General features: G+C 50.2%; 6 protein-coding genes across 19 annotated transcripts; 4 read left to right on the plus strand and 2 right to left on the minus strand.

Annotated features, from left to right (window-relative positions):
* Positions 1 to 976: 976 nt before the first annotated feature.
* Positions 977 to 2,161, plus strand: FOIG_08623 (uncharacterized protein; the record flags this gene model as incomplete). The annotated part of the gene is made up of 3 exons (XM_031208669.1): positions 977 to 1,157; positions 1,214 to 1,555; positions 1,616 to 2,161. 3 exons carry the CDS (start codon positions 977 to 979, stop codon positions 1,957 to 1,959), a joined length of 867 nt encoding a protein of 288 aa, XP_031061675.1. The 3' UTR covers positions 1,960 to 2,161.
* Positions 2,162 to 3,908: 1,747 nt separating this feature from the next.
* FOIG_08624 (uncharacterized protein) lies at positions 3,909 to 5,068 on the plus strand (the record flags this gene model as incomplete). The annotated part of the gene is made up of 2 exons (XM_031208670.1): positions 3,909 to 3,980; positions 4,037 to 5,068. 2 exons carry the CDS (start codon positions 3,909 to 3,911, stop codon positions 5,066 to 5,068), a joined length of 1,104 nt encoding a protein of 367 aa, XP_031061676.1.
* A 416-nt stretch (positions 5,069 to 5,484) lies between these two features.
* Positions 5,485 to 5,911, plus strand: FOIG_08625 (uncharacterized protein; the record flags this gene model as incomplete). The annotated part of the gene is made up of 3 exons (XM_031208671.1): positions 5,485 to 5,517; positions 5,570 to 5,688; positions 5,770 to 5,911. The coding sequence occupies 3 exons, from the start codon at positions 5,485 to 5,487 to the stop codon at positions 5,909 to 5,911; spliced, it is 294 nt and encodes a 97-aa protein (XP_031061677.1).
* FOIG_08626 (glycerol-3-phosphate dehydrogenase) lies at positions 5,569 to 8,946 on the minus strand. The gene is made up of 2 exons (XM_031208672.1): positions 7,279 to 8,946; positions 5,569 to 7,225 (listed from the first exon to the last, which is right to left on the minus strand). Exons 1-2 carry the CDS (start codon positions 8,513 to 8,515, stop codon positions 6,414 to 6,416), a joined length of 2,049 nt encoding a protein of 682 aa, XP_031061678.1. The 5' UTR covers positions 8,516 to 8,946; the 3' UTR covers positions 5,569 to 6,413.
* Positions 8,947 to 9,233: 287 nt separating this feature from the next.
* FOIG_08627 (glycerol kinase) lies at positions 9,234 to 14,660 on the plus strand. 13 transcript variants are annotated; one of them, XM_031208685.1, is made up of 6 exons: positions 9,319 to 9,358; positions 9,420 to 9,688; positions 9,749 to 9,789; positions 9,998 to 12,845; positions 12,897 to 14,055; positions 14,138 to 14,640. In XM_031208685.1, the coding sequence occupies exons 4-6, from the start codon at positions 12,697 to 12,699 to the stop codon at positions 14,378 to 14,380; spliced, it is 1,551 nt and encodes a 516-aa protein (XP_031061688.1). In that variant the 5' UTR covers positions 9,319 to 9,358; positions 9,420 to 9,688; positions 9,749 to 9,789; positions 9,998 to 12,696; the 3' UTR covers positions 14,381 to 14,640. The 13 variants fall into 13 exon arrangements, with proteins under 13 accessions (XP_031061690.1, XP_031061684.1, XP_031061680.1 ...); XM_031208676.1 differs by having other exon boundaries at positions 9,234 to 9,789; positions 12,897 to 13,813; positions 13,880 to 14,055; XM_031208681.1 differs by having other exon boundaries at positions 9,234 to 9,358; positions 9,420 to 9,789.
* FOIG_08628 (aquaglyceroporin like protein, other eukaryote) lies at positions 9,517 to 11,921 on the minus strand. 2 transcript variants are annotated; one of them, XM_031208687.1, is made up of 3 exons: positions 11,135 to 11,921; positions 10,545 to 11,085; positions 9,517 to 10,490 (listed from the first exon to the last, which is right to left on the minus strand). In XM_031208687.1, the coding sequence occupies exons 1-3, from the start codon at positions 11,533 to 11,535 to the stop codon at positions 10,320 to 10,322; spliced, it is 1,113 nt and encodes a 370-aa protein (XP_031061693.1). In that variant the 5' UTR covers positions 11,536 to 11,921; the 3' UTR covers positions 9,517 to 10,319. The 2 variants fall into 2 exon arrangements, with proteins under 2 accessions (XP_031061693.1, XP_031061692.1); XM_031208686.1 differs by having other exon boundaries at positions 10,023 to 11,085.
* Positions 14,661 to 14,785: the final 125 nt, after the last annotated feature.

The raw sequence follows: 14,785 nt of genomic DNA on the forward strand, positions 1-14,785 counted from the left end.
AATTAATATAAATTTTATAAATTTTATATAAGTTTTATAAATTTAGTAAATCTCTTAAAATATTTATATAAATTTACCTAGGTTATAATAAGTTAGTTATCACCTTAGTGACAAGTTACAACTGACGGATAACAGATGTCCCCACAGACAGCCTGATTTGCTCCTGCCCAGTTGTGCTACACCCCTTCATTCATTCACAGTAATCGTCTAGATGCATATTATTCCTCAGTTTTAAACGCGTTTTCCCCTGATTTTGAGATGCTCTGGTATATTGATACTAACTTATTTTGCTACGTTCTGTGTAGTGATTATTATCTCTCCTCAGCCACAATTCTCAACCGCAAATAAAACTCATGTCACATTATGCTGATACCCGTCTCAGGCCAATCAAACGCCTCAATATGAAACACTGCACAATTCATGGAAGCCTGTGCCAAGCATGCCGATCCAATGAGATGTTGATCCAGCGACCCTTCCGCTTTTCTTGACGCAACGACGTTGGCAGCAGGTGTGTTGTTTGTGCTTTGTAACTACCCACTGTTTCTGATCAACAGCAATGTGCTAGTCTTGTGGGCAGCAAGAATTATAAACAGATACTGAAGGTCCCTACCCTCTCCATAGGCATTATTTCTTGCCTCTGGTCACTGATGTCGTCTGTAAGGTAGTGCGGTTCGACCTGCCAAAAGCCCTGACATCCGGATCACGACGCGACGAGAAACATGAATAATCTCAGGCATTTGGCTCACAAGTCTACTAAATTCATCCTAAATTGTTCCAAGATAGTCAAAGCATCCTCATCACTTACCTTGTTAGGATTCAAGGACTAAGCTTGTCAGCTCTCAGAGCTTGACACATAGCGCGAATTGACCTTCATGAGCTCTTATTGGCGGACGTCGCAGTGAGTTAAGTCTTGGAGCCGCAAAGTACCCGAGACGCTAGAGGATCCAACGTCCTCGGCCGCGTTAACAAACATGCCATGGCGACAAACTCTGAAACCGCTGACAGCTGGAGTCAAACGATAACCCTGACGCTCATATCGACATCGCAGGTCACTTACGATGATCTGGAGCTCGACGTGTCCTGCACGGTCCAGATGACTTGCGCAATAGCCTCAGTAGACGACGATGTGTCGCCGATTCATAGTTCATACGAGATACGTGAGCAGTGCAGTGAACTCTCTGTCAACGATGAAACTGAAATTTAACTTGCTCAGTTCTAGGACTTTCATTGGCACCGAGTACGCCGATCAAGCTCTATCGTGTAACCCTTCGCGCTCTACAGGAAGAAGTGCCAACTGAGGGTCCAGATCCTTGGGCGGACGCGATCATCGATAGAGGGAGCGATAGAGGCTCCAGTCCAATGAGCGAGGGCGACGACTTAATTGACAGCGATACACATTCGTTTACGATATGGTCTGGGTCGGTATCGTGTACCTCTGGCCGAGCAACTCTATCGAACAGTTCCTGGTCACAGACCCAAGCGGCGATACTTGGCAACGCAACCTCAGTGACTTCGGGCGCTAACTTCAAGGTCTCTGGTTTCGATGATATCAAGGGTAAGTTCACAAGAAACCATATGAAGCTCTCTCAACGTTGACGCACCTGCGATACCCTAGGTAAAGATGACAGCTACATGCTCCCTCGCACCCAAGCCCTCAATATGTCGCCTATCAAGATCGAAAACCGAAGCAACGGCGAAATCCTCGATGTTTGTTTTGAGATCGAAGATACCGAGGATGAAACAGAGGCTTTTGATCCGCGCATTACGGCCGTACTACAGACTGACAACGATAGAGAAGGACTTCATACCGGCGACCCGATAGCCGCTCGTCAACTCAACTTCGAATTAGTTATATGTGCAATGCCAGAAAGATTCATCTCACTAGGCGGTACCGAGCCCGTTAAGATAGTAAGAACGTTCAAAGTCTTATGTCCTCCTCAGGCCAGTACTCCATCGTGAGAACTGCCACAACACGGAGCCGTTGCCAACGGGAACCACCTCTCATCATTCTTTACCATTCACTGGTCATATCATCGGATTTCTTATACTCTGTAACTACAGTCTTCATTCTTAGGTCTCAAAAATACCTAATATGCGCCCTACATGCCCCATTCTCAATCGCATTGCTCTCTAGACCACCGCCAGGCTTGTCAGGAATCAACTTGGTAGTATCACTATCGAGGCCTTGACTCTTTTGACCCATCGTCTCATCTTCCGATCCAGCTCAAACACCTAACCCAAAGAGAGGTCTGAAAGTCAAAATTCTCGTGCAGCGAGTATGGGCATCTTGGAACATCATCCGGCAGCTGGCGCAAACAAAATTGGATAAACTTTTGGTTGGCGTCTAATTCCCGAAGTACCTGCAATAGCTTTGTGGCTTGTCTCGTTCCACCATTACCTTCGTGACCTACTGCTTCTTGGTGGTTCAATATTCGCCATTCGACGAGAACATCTCCATTGCCATGCGCTGCAAAAGACATATCTACATCCACATGCCAAAACTGAGTATCCCCTACTGCAAGAAGAGTGTCCAAAACTCCCTCCATCTCCATCTCAAGTCGAAGTCGAGTAAGTCTTGCCGGTAATGCAATAGATTGGTGACAATTAGAAGTGGCAATTTCAATTGTGGTCAGCATGTGTTCACTCTATCTGATTTCTATGACAGCGGCTTTTACATGCCATTCAAGACGAAAATAGGCTCTGCTTTAGCATCGGATTAAATCTTGCGATGCAAAGACCTTCATTCCAGAGCTGTAGGATTTCGGTTCCTCTGTCCTTGGCGAGGACCCCCACCAGAGCTTCCATTGGGCTCAGCTGACTGGGAGTCTCCCGAGATTCACGAGCGAAACCTAAGCAGATATCACATGCGGCTGTGAGACCGATTGCTCACTTAGGCTGTTATCTTGGTGTATTGCGAGCTGGGGAGGGAAGCCTTTCATGCATTCAAAAGAGGTATCAACACCCCCAGGTTTGACTGAGATCCAGACAGTCATCCGTTCGCTGAAGTTGACAAAATCCATCCCGCAGCTAGCTTCAGGAACACTACTCCTTACAAGCAGTTCTGTTGGTCAATAGTTAAAGATTATATAATGTCACTAAGATGTATCAAATTAAGATGTTAAAAACTCCCAATTAACTTGAGCACTTAAAAGGCAATTTATATATACGCTTTCACTATGACATTTGCAGAAGACGCTAGAAACGCTCATACGAGGACGCTCGAGCTTGAGCAGTTTTCGCAGAACTTTTGTCAGGTATTCTGTCCAACAGTAGCGCTTCAGTCAGGGCACTTCTTGCAAGCATCACAGGGTTTACAGGCGTCTGTGGTATGTTGACCCACAGTCAATCAACCTTAGAGTGAGGGTCACTGACCTAGCTAGTAGTTGTCGCAAGAGCAGGCTTATTGACCTGAGGAGTAGTGAAACTATGGGGCATTTATCGCAAGACCCACCGTATCCATCGGCTCAACGGACAAACTATTTCTCCATACGAACAGCTCCACTTCATTTCCATTCACCGACAGCATCCACAATCAACTGTTCATTCACGCTGGCTCCATCACGCACGCATGTTCAACCCAGCAGCGTCGCAATGTTTTCTTCTCCCATCATTCAACTCTCTCCAACTACGCCCTGCCAATTCGCCGCGTCCAAGGAGAGGCGGTAAATCGCACTACAGACTGTCATAAAATTCCGACTTGTACCCTTCAAACGAGTGCGTTTCGCGCCTCCTTTGCTGGAACAACCGGGGTCTGTAGAAGGGATCTCTGGTCTCGCAGCGCGCTGGAGATTAGAGATTGCCTGTGCAGCGAAGCTCACCCTCTTCTGGTCGCGCGCGTTTTGGCACGGCTTGGTGCGGAGCTTACGCAGGCAAGTTCCATAACGTTGTAAAACTGACTGGTTGCAGGAATGTCGACTTCACCATGCCTTGACGTCCATTTTACTGCCCGCACTGTCATCGAGTGGCAGTCTGATCACGAGGTAAGGCTCCGCGTCAGCTCTCAACGCTTTTGAATTTCCAATAACACATTTGGCAGTCAGATCGCACGATTCGTATTCTGGCCAAACCCGATCCCAAAGTCAGCTCTATTACGTTGACAGCTCGATTCGATTCGAAAGGTTCTCTCTTCGACATACACATTCCCCTCAAGCTCAAAGGCCTTGACAACACATCCGATGTAACACTTCGAGCCTGTGCTTCCTCCGTTATCTCTTTCGATGTCGTTAAAAATCCGACCGTCTCTAGTGAGGTGGAGCAAGAGTTCAAGTCCCCAGCTCTTGGCCTGCGTTTCCAATTGAACCGCCATCTTGACATCCTTGTCCCTACTCCTGCTCTCGAGCCAATATGCCCAGCAGGTCGGGCACGGTCAGGTGTTGTGCTCGATGCCATTCGCGAGTTTTCTCGGGCAACTGCTTTCACCGTTTACATCGAGGCGCGCAATGCATCTCCTAAACTCCAGTCAGTCAGCGATGCAGTCAGCCAGGGTTTTTTCAAGACATCTTGCAGCAGCCGCTTTCAACTGGCTAGCATGTATGCCGGTCTTGGAGCAAAGATTGTCCAGCTTGGTGCAGATGAAACGCTTGCACCACCGTCATACGAAGAAACCGAACCCCCGCCGCCGCCGCCCCCGATCGACCACAAGCCTGACAGAAAGCGTCCGCGACAAGATACTGAGACCGACCGTGCTGAAGAAATTGCCCTGATTTGGGCTGAGCTCCAGATGCTCAAGCAAGCAAAAGCCACAGACTGGCAGCGCATTGCATTTTTGGAGAAGGAAAACCAGGAACTACGGGAAACCGTAGCCAAGCTCCAAGAACAATACAAAGCCTTCGACAAGTCGCAACAAGATATACACCATAGCTTTGGGGCCCTCGAGACAGCGGTCGAGAAGAATACACAAGAATTCGAGGAGAGCGTTGGCAATGAACTGGCAGAGCTGCGTGAGGATATAAGTCAATTAGATCATCAACTTTCTTTTATTCAAGAGGGACAAGTTAGCGATGAGTCTGTTGCCAAGATAAAAGACGCTGTACTGCTCGATATCACCTCGCGATTGTCAGGGGATTGAACCCAGTCGCCAAGAACCTATGTGACAGGTTACCACGAGACCATCTTGAAGGACCCCCTCGTGGCATGGATTAAGAAACCAATATGTTCCAGGCTTGGCTTTGTCATTGGACCCGAGCGCTACTACTAGCCATTCCCGTGTGGCGTTGCGGGCTCTACAGAAGAATTGCCTCTTGCAGGCATCGGCTGTATCAGTCATGTCCCAGGGCAACGATCCAAACGACAGCTCCATGACGGACTTACGCATAAGTGGTATGTCCCCCGTGGACAACTCAACCATCAGAAGTTGGTCTGGGTCCTCATCAAGCGTCTCGGACAAAAAGGCTCTGGCCAGTGGATTGTGGCCGCACACTCAGCCTGGGACGGCTGACAACACAACCTCCGTCACGGCAGCAAGCTAATCATCACTTGGTGCTAATGTCGGATTCTCCAGGGCTGAGGCCGCCGGTGGTGAGTCAAGACTCGTCCCCTCTGCCTCCTTTCCCAAACTGACCTTTCACAGGAGCATAAGCTACACCCCAAGACGATCGACGTAGTACCTTCCAAGGCCAACAACCGAAGCAATGATCAGGCCTTGGGTGTGCAATTCCAGATAAATAATAGCAACGATGCACTAAACACGTTCGAACCGTACATAACTAGTGCTTGACAGACTGGTGACGACCAACAGGGACAGCGCAGTACGAATACCAATGTCTCAAGTGCTCCGGAGCTCACTTTCGAGCTTGTTCTTAGCGCAATTCCAAACCGTGTCATTGATGTCTCGTATGGCACCGCTCAGGCGGCCAAGATGGTCAGGACGTTTCAACACCCTGTACTGCCTCTTCCAGTTTCTGCTATTTAATCCCATCACGAAGTTGGCTGCGGTATCGGAGTCACACTCGTAGGATTCAGGACGTTACGTACATGACCCATGGTTACGGAACTGCTACGTCATTTATCTCCAGGTCATGAAGCATGTTTAGTCTGGGGCTCCAGATGGGTCCTGATGTAATGGAGCCTCATTTTATGGAGATGCAGGAAATCATCGACGATCCGATGGGGATTTTCTAAACAGGATTTAATTGCGGGGATAATCTCCAATTGATCAGCGGGCATGGAGGAATTAAACTCGAGTGTAGACGTGGTTAACACGTGGATGAATAGACCACAACACCAGAGGGATTTAACTTGAAGATGAAGATGATCATGAAAGTTCATTAAAATATATAGTTATCAAGAAAATCCGTGACGCCTTGTCCAATCCCAGCCCAATCCTGCATCTATGCGCCATGCTTTTAGTGTAACACAACCAATGCCGGGAATCTCTATATGCTACATGCTATCTCTAAAAATGAAATGCTCATCTAGTCGTCGCGCGACTTGCTGTAAGAGCCGGTACCACCGAGACCGTTCAGGTCGACATCAAGACCACCGACGCGGGTGGGGCGGGGTGAGTGCTCAATGCTGCGTACGGGCATCTTCTCCTCCTGGGAGGCCTGCACGGGCGCATCGGTCTGCTGCTCAAGACCCATAGAGGCGAGGAACTTGATAGCATCAGCCTTCTCCTGCTCCTTGCGGGCAGCACTCCATTGGAGTTCAGTGGAGGCGATGTCGAGGACGCGGGGAAGAGCCTCAAGAGCCTTGTGGGAGTCGAGGAATGAGAGACGGGTGCGGCGGGCGATGATATCGGGGATGGTGCAGGCGGCTTCGGAGCGAATGCCGTGAGAGACCTCAGCCTCGATGAAGGGAAGAGAGGAGACAAGACGGGTGTTGAGGGAGGGAGAGATGGAGAGAAGAGTCCAGGCGCGATCACCGTAGTTGTGAGCGAGATGATCAGCAATGTCAGCGTCGATGTTGTAGACCTCCATCAATTGAGAGGCGAGAGATGTGGAGTATCCGTGGGCGCCGATGAGAGGAACATTGCGCGTGCAGCAAACGCCGCGGGTGGTGAAGCCGGAAGCGCCGGCGCCGCTGATGTCGGGAAGAGCCACGGCTTGGGGCTTGAGGTCGAAGAGCTTGATGGCCTCGTTGACGGTGTCCTCGGCCATTTCACGGTAGGTGGTCCACTTGCCACCAGCGCAGGTCAGGAGACCGGAGGGGGAGGTGGTGATGAGATGGCTTCGGACGAGGGACTCGGTGTTCTTGGCGTTGGGGTTCTTGACGAGAGGTCGGATGCCTGTAAATTGTTAGAAGTGTTCGGGTCAGGTCAATTGAGATGATGCGACTTACCAGACCAGGCAGCGAGAACATCCTTGCGCGACAGAACAGACTCGGGTGTCAGAAGCTTGCTGACTTCCTTGAGGATAAAGTCAACATCCTGCTGTTGAGCAACAGGCGCAGCCTCAACTTCGCATGGGTTGTCGGTGGTACCAGCGAGAGTGTATCCCTGCCAGGGGAGAACGAAGATGACGCGACCGTCTGAGGTGGCAGCGTCGAGAAGGCCAAGACCGTTGGGGCAGATCTCCTTGGGAAGCATGATGTGCACACCTGAAGCGGGAGCGACAATGGGCTTGCGAGAGGGGTCATCCATTTGGTGAATGGCATCGGTGAAGGGACCGGTTGCGTTGACGACACCCTTGGCGCGGACCTTGAAAGGCTCAGCGCCAGCGGCATCACCGTTCTTGGAAGCGAGGACATCGCGCACTTGAGCGCCCATGATCTTGCCGTTCGCATCCTTCTCAAGACCAGTTACCTCAACGTGGTTGAGAACAGTAGCGCCGTAGTGAGAAGCAGTCAGAGCGAGAGCGACGTTCATTCGAGAGTCGTTGTGCTGACCATCGTAGTACACCAGCGCGCCAACCATGTTCTCCCGTCGCAAGAGAGGGAATGCCTCGAGAGCCTTGTTCTTGCTCATATAGTATGAGCTCTCAAGACCTTGCGACCCAGCGAGGAGATCGTAGGCCTTGGTACCAGCCCAGAAGTAGGGCGCCTCCCACCATTTTTGGAGGGGTAGTAGAATTGGCAATGAGCTGGACAAGTGAGGCGCAATGTTCAAAAACGTCTTGCGCTCACGAAGAGCCTCCATGACAAGCTGCAATTGACCATAGTCAAGGTTCCAAACAGCCTTTTCTAGATATCGCACACCACCGTGAACGAGCTTTGTGCTCTTTGAGCTTGTGCCAGAAGAGAAGTCATCGCGCTCCACAAGAGCGACTTTGAGGCCGCGGGTGATGGCGTCAACAGCGATACCAGTTCCTGTAGCACCGCCTCCGATGATGAGAAGATCGTATTCTGTGTCTTCGCCGCTGCGACGCAGCTCGGCGAGTTGTGATGCGCGGGTCTTTGTGGCGCTGAATGTAGGGGGGACGATGCGGTTCTTCTCATCGCGCTTGAGAGGAACGAGGGGCTTGTCGACGACATGTGTCTTGTTGCGGGAGGCGTAGTATGCTCCTCCGAGGGTTACTGTTGTTGTGGCTGCTGCTGCGAGGAGCAGAGGGCGCTTGAGCGACCGTAATCTTTGCTGCATCTTGTGTGTATGTGTGTGGTGTTGGGTGTTTGGGGGTGTTGTTGCGCCGGGAGCGACTGTTTCCGCGGAGAGCTTTTTTTCGGTGTAAAAGCTTGGGGGAGGGAGATTGGAGAAAAGATGGAGAGTCTGGGTCTGGGGAACAAAGATCAGATAGAATAAAAAAAGAGAGTTAGGCTTTGGGGTTTATAAGAAGTAAATCGAAGCGCGATGATCAAGAGAGAGTTTCCATAAATTAGCGGAGTTGGAAATGGGTCTGCGAAAGTGATTCTGATATCATGGATTGCTTAGGTTTTAACAAGTTTTTATGAGGGCGCCGGGACTGGCACATGAGAAGCAAAGCGAAAGTTTGGGGGTTCAGACCCAGAATTGGCTATGCAATGCATCATCTGTCTCTGTTTGATTCCAAGAATGCCCGAATTACTCAAAGCATCTGACCCGCAAGCGAGATGCAAAACGGTGCAATAAACGTCGCGAGCTGGGTCATATGGCTCAAAGAGGAATTCCGGGAGGTCCTGAGCCTCAAGGCCATTAATGCATGTCGGGGCGAAAACACCGAGAAGCTGACGTCGACATGGAGACTTTACCCCTGGTCTTATGCAGCTCGGTATGCAGACCCCGAAGCTAAAGCCCGAACGCGACCGAGAATGGAATAGCCAATACCTGGATTAATAATGAGCCGCGCCGACGTGCGGAGAGTTACATGTGCTGCCCCCACTGTCGGGGAGGGGAAGCCCGAGGTTCTGGACTTTGGGGTGAGAGTCAAAAGGTTCAAGAGGTCATGAGTTTTCTGGTTAAACGATGCGGGAAATACGATGCCATTTGCTTGAATTGCATGTCTTCTCTGTATGTGTTGTTCTTTGTCCGGCTTGACTGACAAATTGTTCCACTAATCAGAAGGCGAAAGACAGTCATACCGTGATTTGACTGGTGGATGTTGTGTCGTGATGGCTTGAGGGCTGAAAGACATACAACTGACAATATGCCCAGCTCGCACACTATTGCAAACATACGTTTGTATGCAACTTCTGTACTTATGAGTGCTAGAAATTGACGATGCATTTTTGTGCTCATTTCAAGGTTCACAGTGCTGTTGTGCCGACACAGATGGATCGAGAAGTTGAGAGTGCTGAAGGTCTAGGGTTGGTGGCTGACAGTCAGCGGCGACAGTCATTGGTGAGTGCCTCGTTCGAGCCATCAGCAACACAACCAACACGGCGCCCGCGGGCTGCACAGAGATTTGACCCCTGATCAAGATATGAAAATCTCGGTCAAAGGTAGGAACTCATTACTATATGCCTTCATGAAGTTGATTCGAGTTTTTTACCATCTTTGTTCGAGGTCTTACGCTTCTTATACCATCTTCCCCAGGTACCTTGCTCAAATCTATGGCATTGACGCGATACCAATCCATCACAGACACCCCTTCTTCGACAAAGAAGATTGCTTTTTCTATCACGGAATGCTGACAGCGTGCAGATTTAGACAAACACGATTGCATTCTGTCATTGTCATTTGCCGATCACGGTCATTTGAGAACGTTGAGTAATAGCATGAGCTTATTATCTACGCTATCAACGAGTCATTCAACACCACCGCCGCAAACAAGCAACAACAAAAAAGATGAACACGAACGCCATTCTCGTATGCTAGGCTCGTTGCTCCTCGAAAGAAGAATCTGCCATTTTAGCGCCACTGTTTAGGCCATGTCTCTGCATCTCACGACGCGAATTTCAACCATCGTCTACGGTCTCGCACACTTCGCCCTCACCACGAAAGCACTCAGATTTTCAAGGATCGAGCGCGCCTATACGGGAGAGGAAGCACTGTAAGTGTTGGACCACGTCGAGTGTCGAGGGCTCAAGAGACGTGGGAGACCCATGCCTGGCGTGTTGATCGGACTGGGTCCTGTATAGATAAAGACATCATACAGAAGGCCACCGAAAGCACATCCCATGAAGGGCGCCACCATGGGGATCTGGATTTCACTGTCAGTTGATATTGACAGTCGAGGTATTGTTGTTGGACTCACCCAGAAGTAGTACCCGCCTGCAGACCAAACCTCACTTCCATACCCGATCATGTACGAAACCAGACGAGGTCCAAAATCACGAGCCAAGTTGATGGCATAACCAGTCTCCCAACCAAAGCAAGCACCAATTCCAAAGATCAAGAAGAACAAGCCAAGTGGCATCAAAGGACCAGCACCGATGTTAGCGCTATCAGCCATAGCGAAAATGACAAACTGCAAAATCGTGCTGGCGATGAATTCAGAGAAGAACATGCCAGTGCGTGTCATGAATTCCGCGGGATATGTGCAGAAGACACCGGCGGTTGCATTCTCGCCAATCACTGTTCGAATTCCTGGACCGCCTTCATAAGCATCAAAGGCAGACTTGTAGTTGCCATACACGACGGCAGCAGCACACATGGCTCCAAGGACTTGGGCGACGGCATACACAGGGAACTTTCTCCAGGGATGGCCTCTGAATATACAGTTGGCGAGAGTGACGGCTGGGTTCAAGTGACCACCTGATTTACCGCCAACGTATACTCCAAGCATGACACCGAGACTGATTCATGTCAGTATGGGCTCAATTGGCCGCGGCAATAACGACTTACCCCCATCCCCACGAGATACTCTGGTAATCACCCTTGGTTCCTCGACTGAGAACAACCTGAGCAACGACACCGTCACCAAAGAGAAGAAGAATGAAAGTACCAAAGAATTCTGAAAAGGCATCTTGGCAGTACTCTCTCACTCGACTCCAAGCATACTGCTCAGGCGGGGGAGGAATAGTGGGCGGTTCACTCGGAGCCTCACTGTACTTTTCATTCTGGCTCATCTCGACTTTAGTGGGGATAGAAGATTTGTGCACAGAAGATTCAGAGATGGAGTCGTTCATGGTAGGGATAGGCATCCTAGAGTGAGCCTGTGAAGATGATCTTGAGACAGAAAGAGGAGAAGTTTGGCGGATGCAAGAGAGACAGGTTACACTGAGAGGATTGGCGTCATCAAGCATCTCTGGGGATCACGTTACAATTTATGGTCAGCAAACAAACGAAGCCTGGGTGTCTTTTGCCCCTCATCCCATCCCAAGAGAGGATCCTCTTTCTTGCTCTCGGCCTCGGTATTTGCAAACACCACCCCTTACATGCAAAGCATACCGAAGCCCGCGAGACTCCATGGTTATTAGACATCACCAACGAGTGGGCTTTGCAAGCATGTCGATCCGCCACTGCGTTAGGAAAGAGGAACGGACACGGGGAGACGCAGCGACTACACCCGATGAATCGAACCATGGTGCGGGCGATACGAAAGCTTGGACGGCGGCGGTGCAGAGTGCCAACGAAATGCCGCTCGGCGGCACACACCGAGAGAGAGAAGAAAAGAGACGGGCGTTCAGACGTGGATATCACCACCGAAGTATCTGCTCTGATCAGGTTGCTTACACCGAAGGCCGGGTGGGATGGAGGGGGGCACGTTCGAGACTTGTGTTCGCATATTTACTCCACTGTCCCAGCCAAACCCCGGATCGTCGTGCGAAAAGAGAAAAGGATTTGCACATCCGCTTGACCGAGGTTGGCTTGGCTAGGAATTAAGGTATGGTCAAGGTGTATTAATCCAGACCCGCAGATATGCGCCCAGTCGAGCTTCTGGAACATGACTGCGGGGAAACGTAACATGACGACCCCTCTCTTTTCCTCAGATGTACATCGGTAGGTGTTGGTTCTGGGGTTTCGCTTGCTAGATCCCCGATGGTTGTCTTGTGACATGGGCCTGTATTTCGGTATCAACAAGCCGAGGCTTAGCTTACAAGCTACATCAGGAAAGTGACGTTGGTTTGTGTATTACAAGGGTGTGCGTGAGACGAAAAGGCCAATTTGCCAATGCTGTGAAGGATTTTGATACCCCGCAGATTATCCAAGGGTGGTGGGAAATGCTTCCCCGAGATGCCTTTACATCTGATATCTCGGTGTTTGTTGAGATCAGTGAGCCCGAGATGGAAGATACTTAAACACCCCAGAGAATTGCCAATCTGATACGCTTTTGATCCTGCAGTCCCCAATCAATTTGCTGTTGTTGTCGTCGCTTCCTTTTGCTCCTCTTAGTCACTGTTGCATTCGCGCTCCCCGGATCTGACACCTTTCCCCGCAATTTCACTGCATCCCCATCTCTCACTATGCCTATGCTCAACGGAAAACCGAATCCTACCTTTATTGGTGCCATTGATCAGGGTACGACAAGTTCTCGCTTCCTGATCTTTGACACCAGTGGCGAGGTTGTAGCTACTCATCAGCTTGAATTCAAGCAATACTATCCTCATCCTGGGTAAGTTGGTCCACTATGTGATACGTGAATGATTGTTGATATTTGGTTTAGATGGCATGAGCATGATCCTGAAGAGCTCATCAGCTCGGTTGAGCAGTGCATTGATGGCGCTGTAGAAGCCTTTGAAGGTCAAGGTCACTCTCGTGAGCAGATCAAGGCCGTTGGCATCACAAACCAGCGTGAGACTACTGTTGTCTGGGACAAGACCACCGGCAATGCTCTGCACAACGCCATCGTTTGGACAGACACACGATCAAAAGATCTTGTTCGTCGTCTGAAGCGTCGTCTTGGCGCGAGCGAGTTGATTTCGCGATGCGGAATTCCTCTATCCACATATCCCTCCGTCAGCAAACTTCTCTGGCTTCTTGAAAATATTCCCGAAGTCAAAGATGCTTATGAGCGTGGTGTTCTGGCTTTCGGAACGGTAGACACTTGGCTTACGTACAAGCTCAACGGCGCAACGGACCGAGATGTCTACGTTTCTGATCCGTCAAATGCGTCGAGAACCATGTTTATGAATCTCGAGTCTTTGCAGTATGACGAGGATATTCTGGACTGGTTCAGAATCGATGACAAGAAGATTACGCTGCCAAGAATCGTGCGGTCGTCTGATAGCAAGGCGTACGGTACACTTGCTAAGACTTCGCTCAAGGGCGTCAAGATCACTGGATGTCTGGGTGACCAGTCTGCAGCTCTTGTTGGACAGAAGGGATTCACCCCCGGTCTCGCCAAGAACACATATGGCACAGGCTGCTTTCTTCTCTACAACGTTGGTTCCAAGCCCGTGATTTCAACACACGGACTTCTCACAACGGTGGCCTTTGACTTTGGCGAGGGCAACACCATGTACGCCCTCGAAGGCAGCATCGCCGTCGCAGGCTCAAGCGTCAAGTTTCTCGTTGACAACTTTGGCTTCATCGAGTCGTCAGCCAAGCTCAGCGCACTCGCCGAGACGGTTGAAGATAATGGTGGGTGCACCTTTGTAACGGCCTTTAGCGGCCTGTTTGCGCCGTACTGGATTGACGATGCGCGAGGTACAATCTTTGGTATCACGGCTTACACGCAGCGCGGGCACGTTGCGAGAGCGACGCTGGAGGCGACGTGTTTTCAGACAAAGGCCATCCTCGACTCGATGGAGAAGGACAGCGGACATGCGCTGACCGAGCTGGCCGTCGACGGTGGCATGTGCAACTCGGATCTCATCATGCAGGTACGTAAAGGAATTCTCTGCAAACCCTTGCTTTCTTGATCTCGTGGCAGTGGCTTAGACGTTGCTAACACTTTTTTCTCAGACCCAGTCTGACCTTATTGGGATCCCTGTCAACAGACCCGGCATGCGTGAGACAACTGCACTAGGTGCAGCTATCGCGGCCGGCTTCGCCGTCGGCATCTGGAAGAGCTTTGATGAATTGAAGGAGGTGAATACCCAGGGTCGTACCATCTTTAAACCGCAGATCGCCGAGGAAGAAGCGACAAAGCGGTTTAGTCGTTGGACCAAAGCCGTCGAGATGTCCAAGGGATGGGCCAACGAGTAGTTGATTTGCTTTTTTGTTTGTTAGCTGTTTAGTTACATTAGCTTGATTAGGTCTGATCTGTACTAGTATGTTTTACATGGATGGTCTGAAATACTGCTGCCTGATGGAACACCATATGCGCCAACCTGTACGAAGAAGGTAACCAAATAAGCCCGACGTACAGTAGCGTCTACCACTCCCACGAGGAAATAAATATGGAACTTGACTTGTTCTGGAACAACCACTAGACTCTTTGATGATCGTACCATAAGCGGCTCCGCACTTTTATTGTTATTTCCGGGGGAGGGGGGATCTGTAGACCATCTCGAGGTGTGGCATCCATCACAGGGTGCAGTCTGCTAAAGAGTCAAGGGTCGGAATGTTTGTCGTCAAACCCCCGAGTGATCCGGTGCCATTGGAAGAAAA

The sequence above is a fragment of the Fusarium odoratissimum genome, assembly GCF_000260195.1.
Source record: "Fusarium odoratissimum NRRL 54006 unplaced genomic scaffold supercont1.13, whole genome shotgun sequence".
NCBI classification, from domain to species: Eukaryota; Fungi; Ascomycota; class Sordariomycetes; order Hypocreales; family Nectriaceae; genus Fusarium; species Fusarium odoratissimum.

Bases quoted from the DNA above. Each gene is read 5' to 3' on its own strand.
- FOIG_08626 (XM_031208672.1), bottom strand. From the start codon at position 8,515: ATGCAGCAAAGATTACGGTCGCTCAAGCGCCCTCTGCTCCTCGCAGCA. The intron at 7,226-7,278 runs GTAAGTCGCATC...AACAATTTACAG, and splicing joins TGTTCTCGCTGCCTGGTCTG to GCATCCGACCTCTCGTCAAG.
- FOIG_08628 (XM_031208686.1), bottom strand. From the start codon at position 11,535: ATGCTTGATGACGCCAATCCTCTCAGTGTAACCTGTCTCTCTTGCATC. The intron at 11,086-11,134 runs GTAAGTCGTTAT...GACATGAATCAG, and splicing joins AGTATCTCGTGGGGATGGGG to TCTCGGTGTCATGCTTGGAG.
- FOIG_08627 (XM_031208673.1), top strand. From the start codon at position 12,697: ATGCCTATGCTCAACGGAAAACCGAATCCTACCTTTATTGGTGCCATT. The intron at 12,846-12,896 runs GTAAGTTGGTCC...TATTTGGTTTAG, and splicing joins CAATACTATCCTCATCCTGG to ATGGCATGAGCATGATCCTG. The intron at 14,056-14,137 runs GTACGTAAAGGA...CTTTTTTCTCAG, and splicing joins ACTCGGATCTCATCATGCAG to ACCCAGTCTGACCTTATTGG.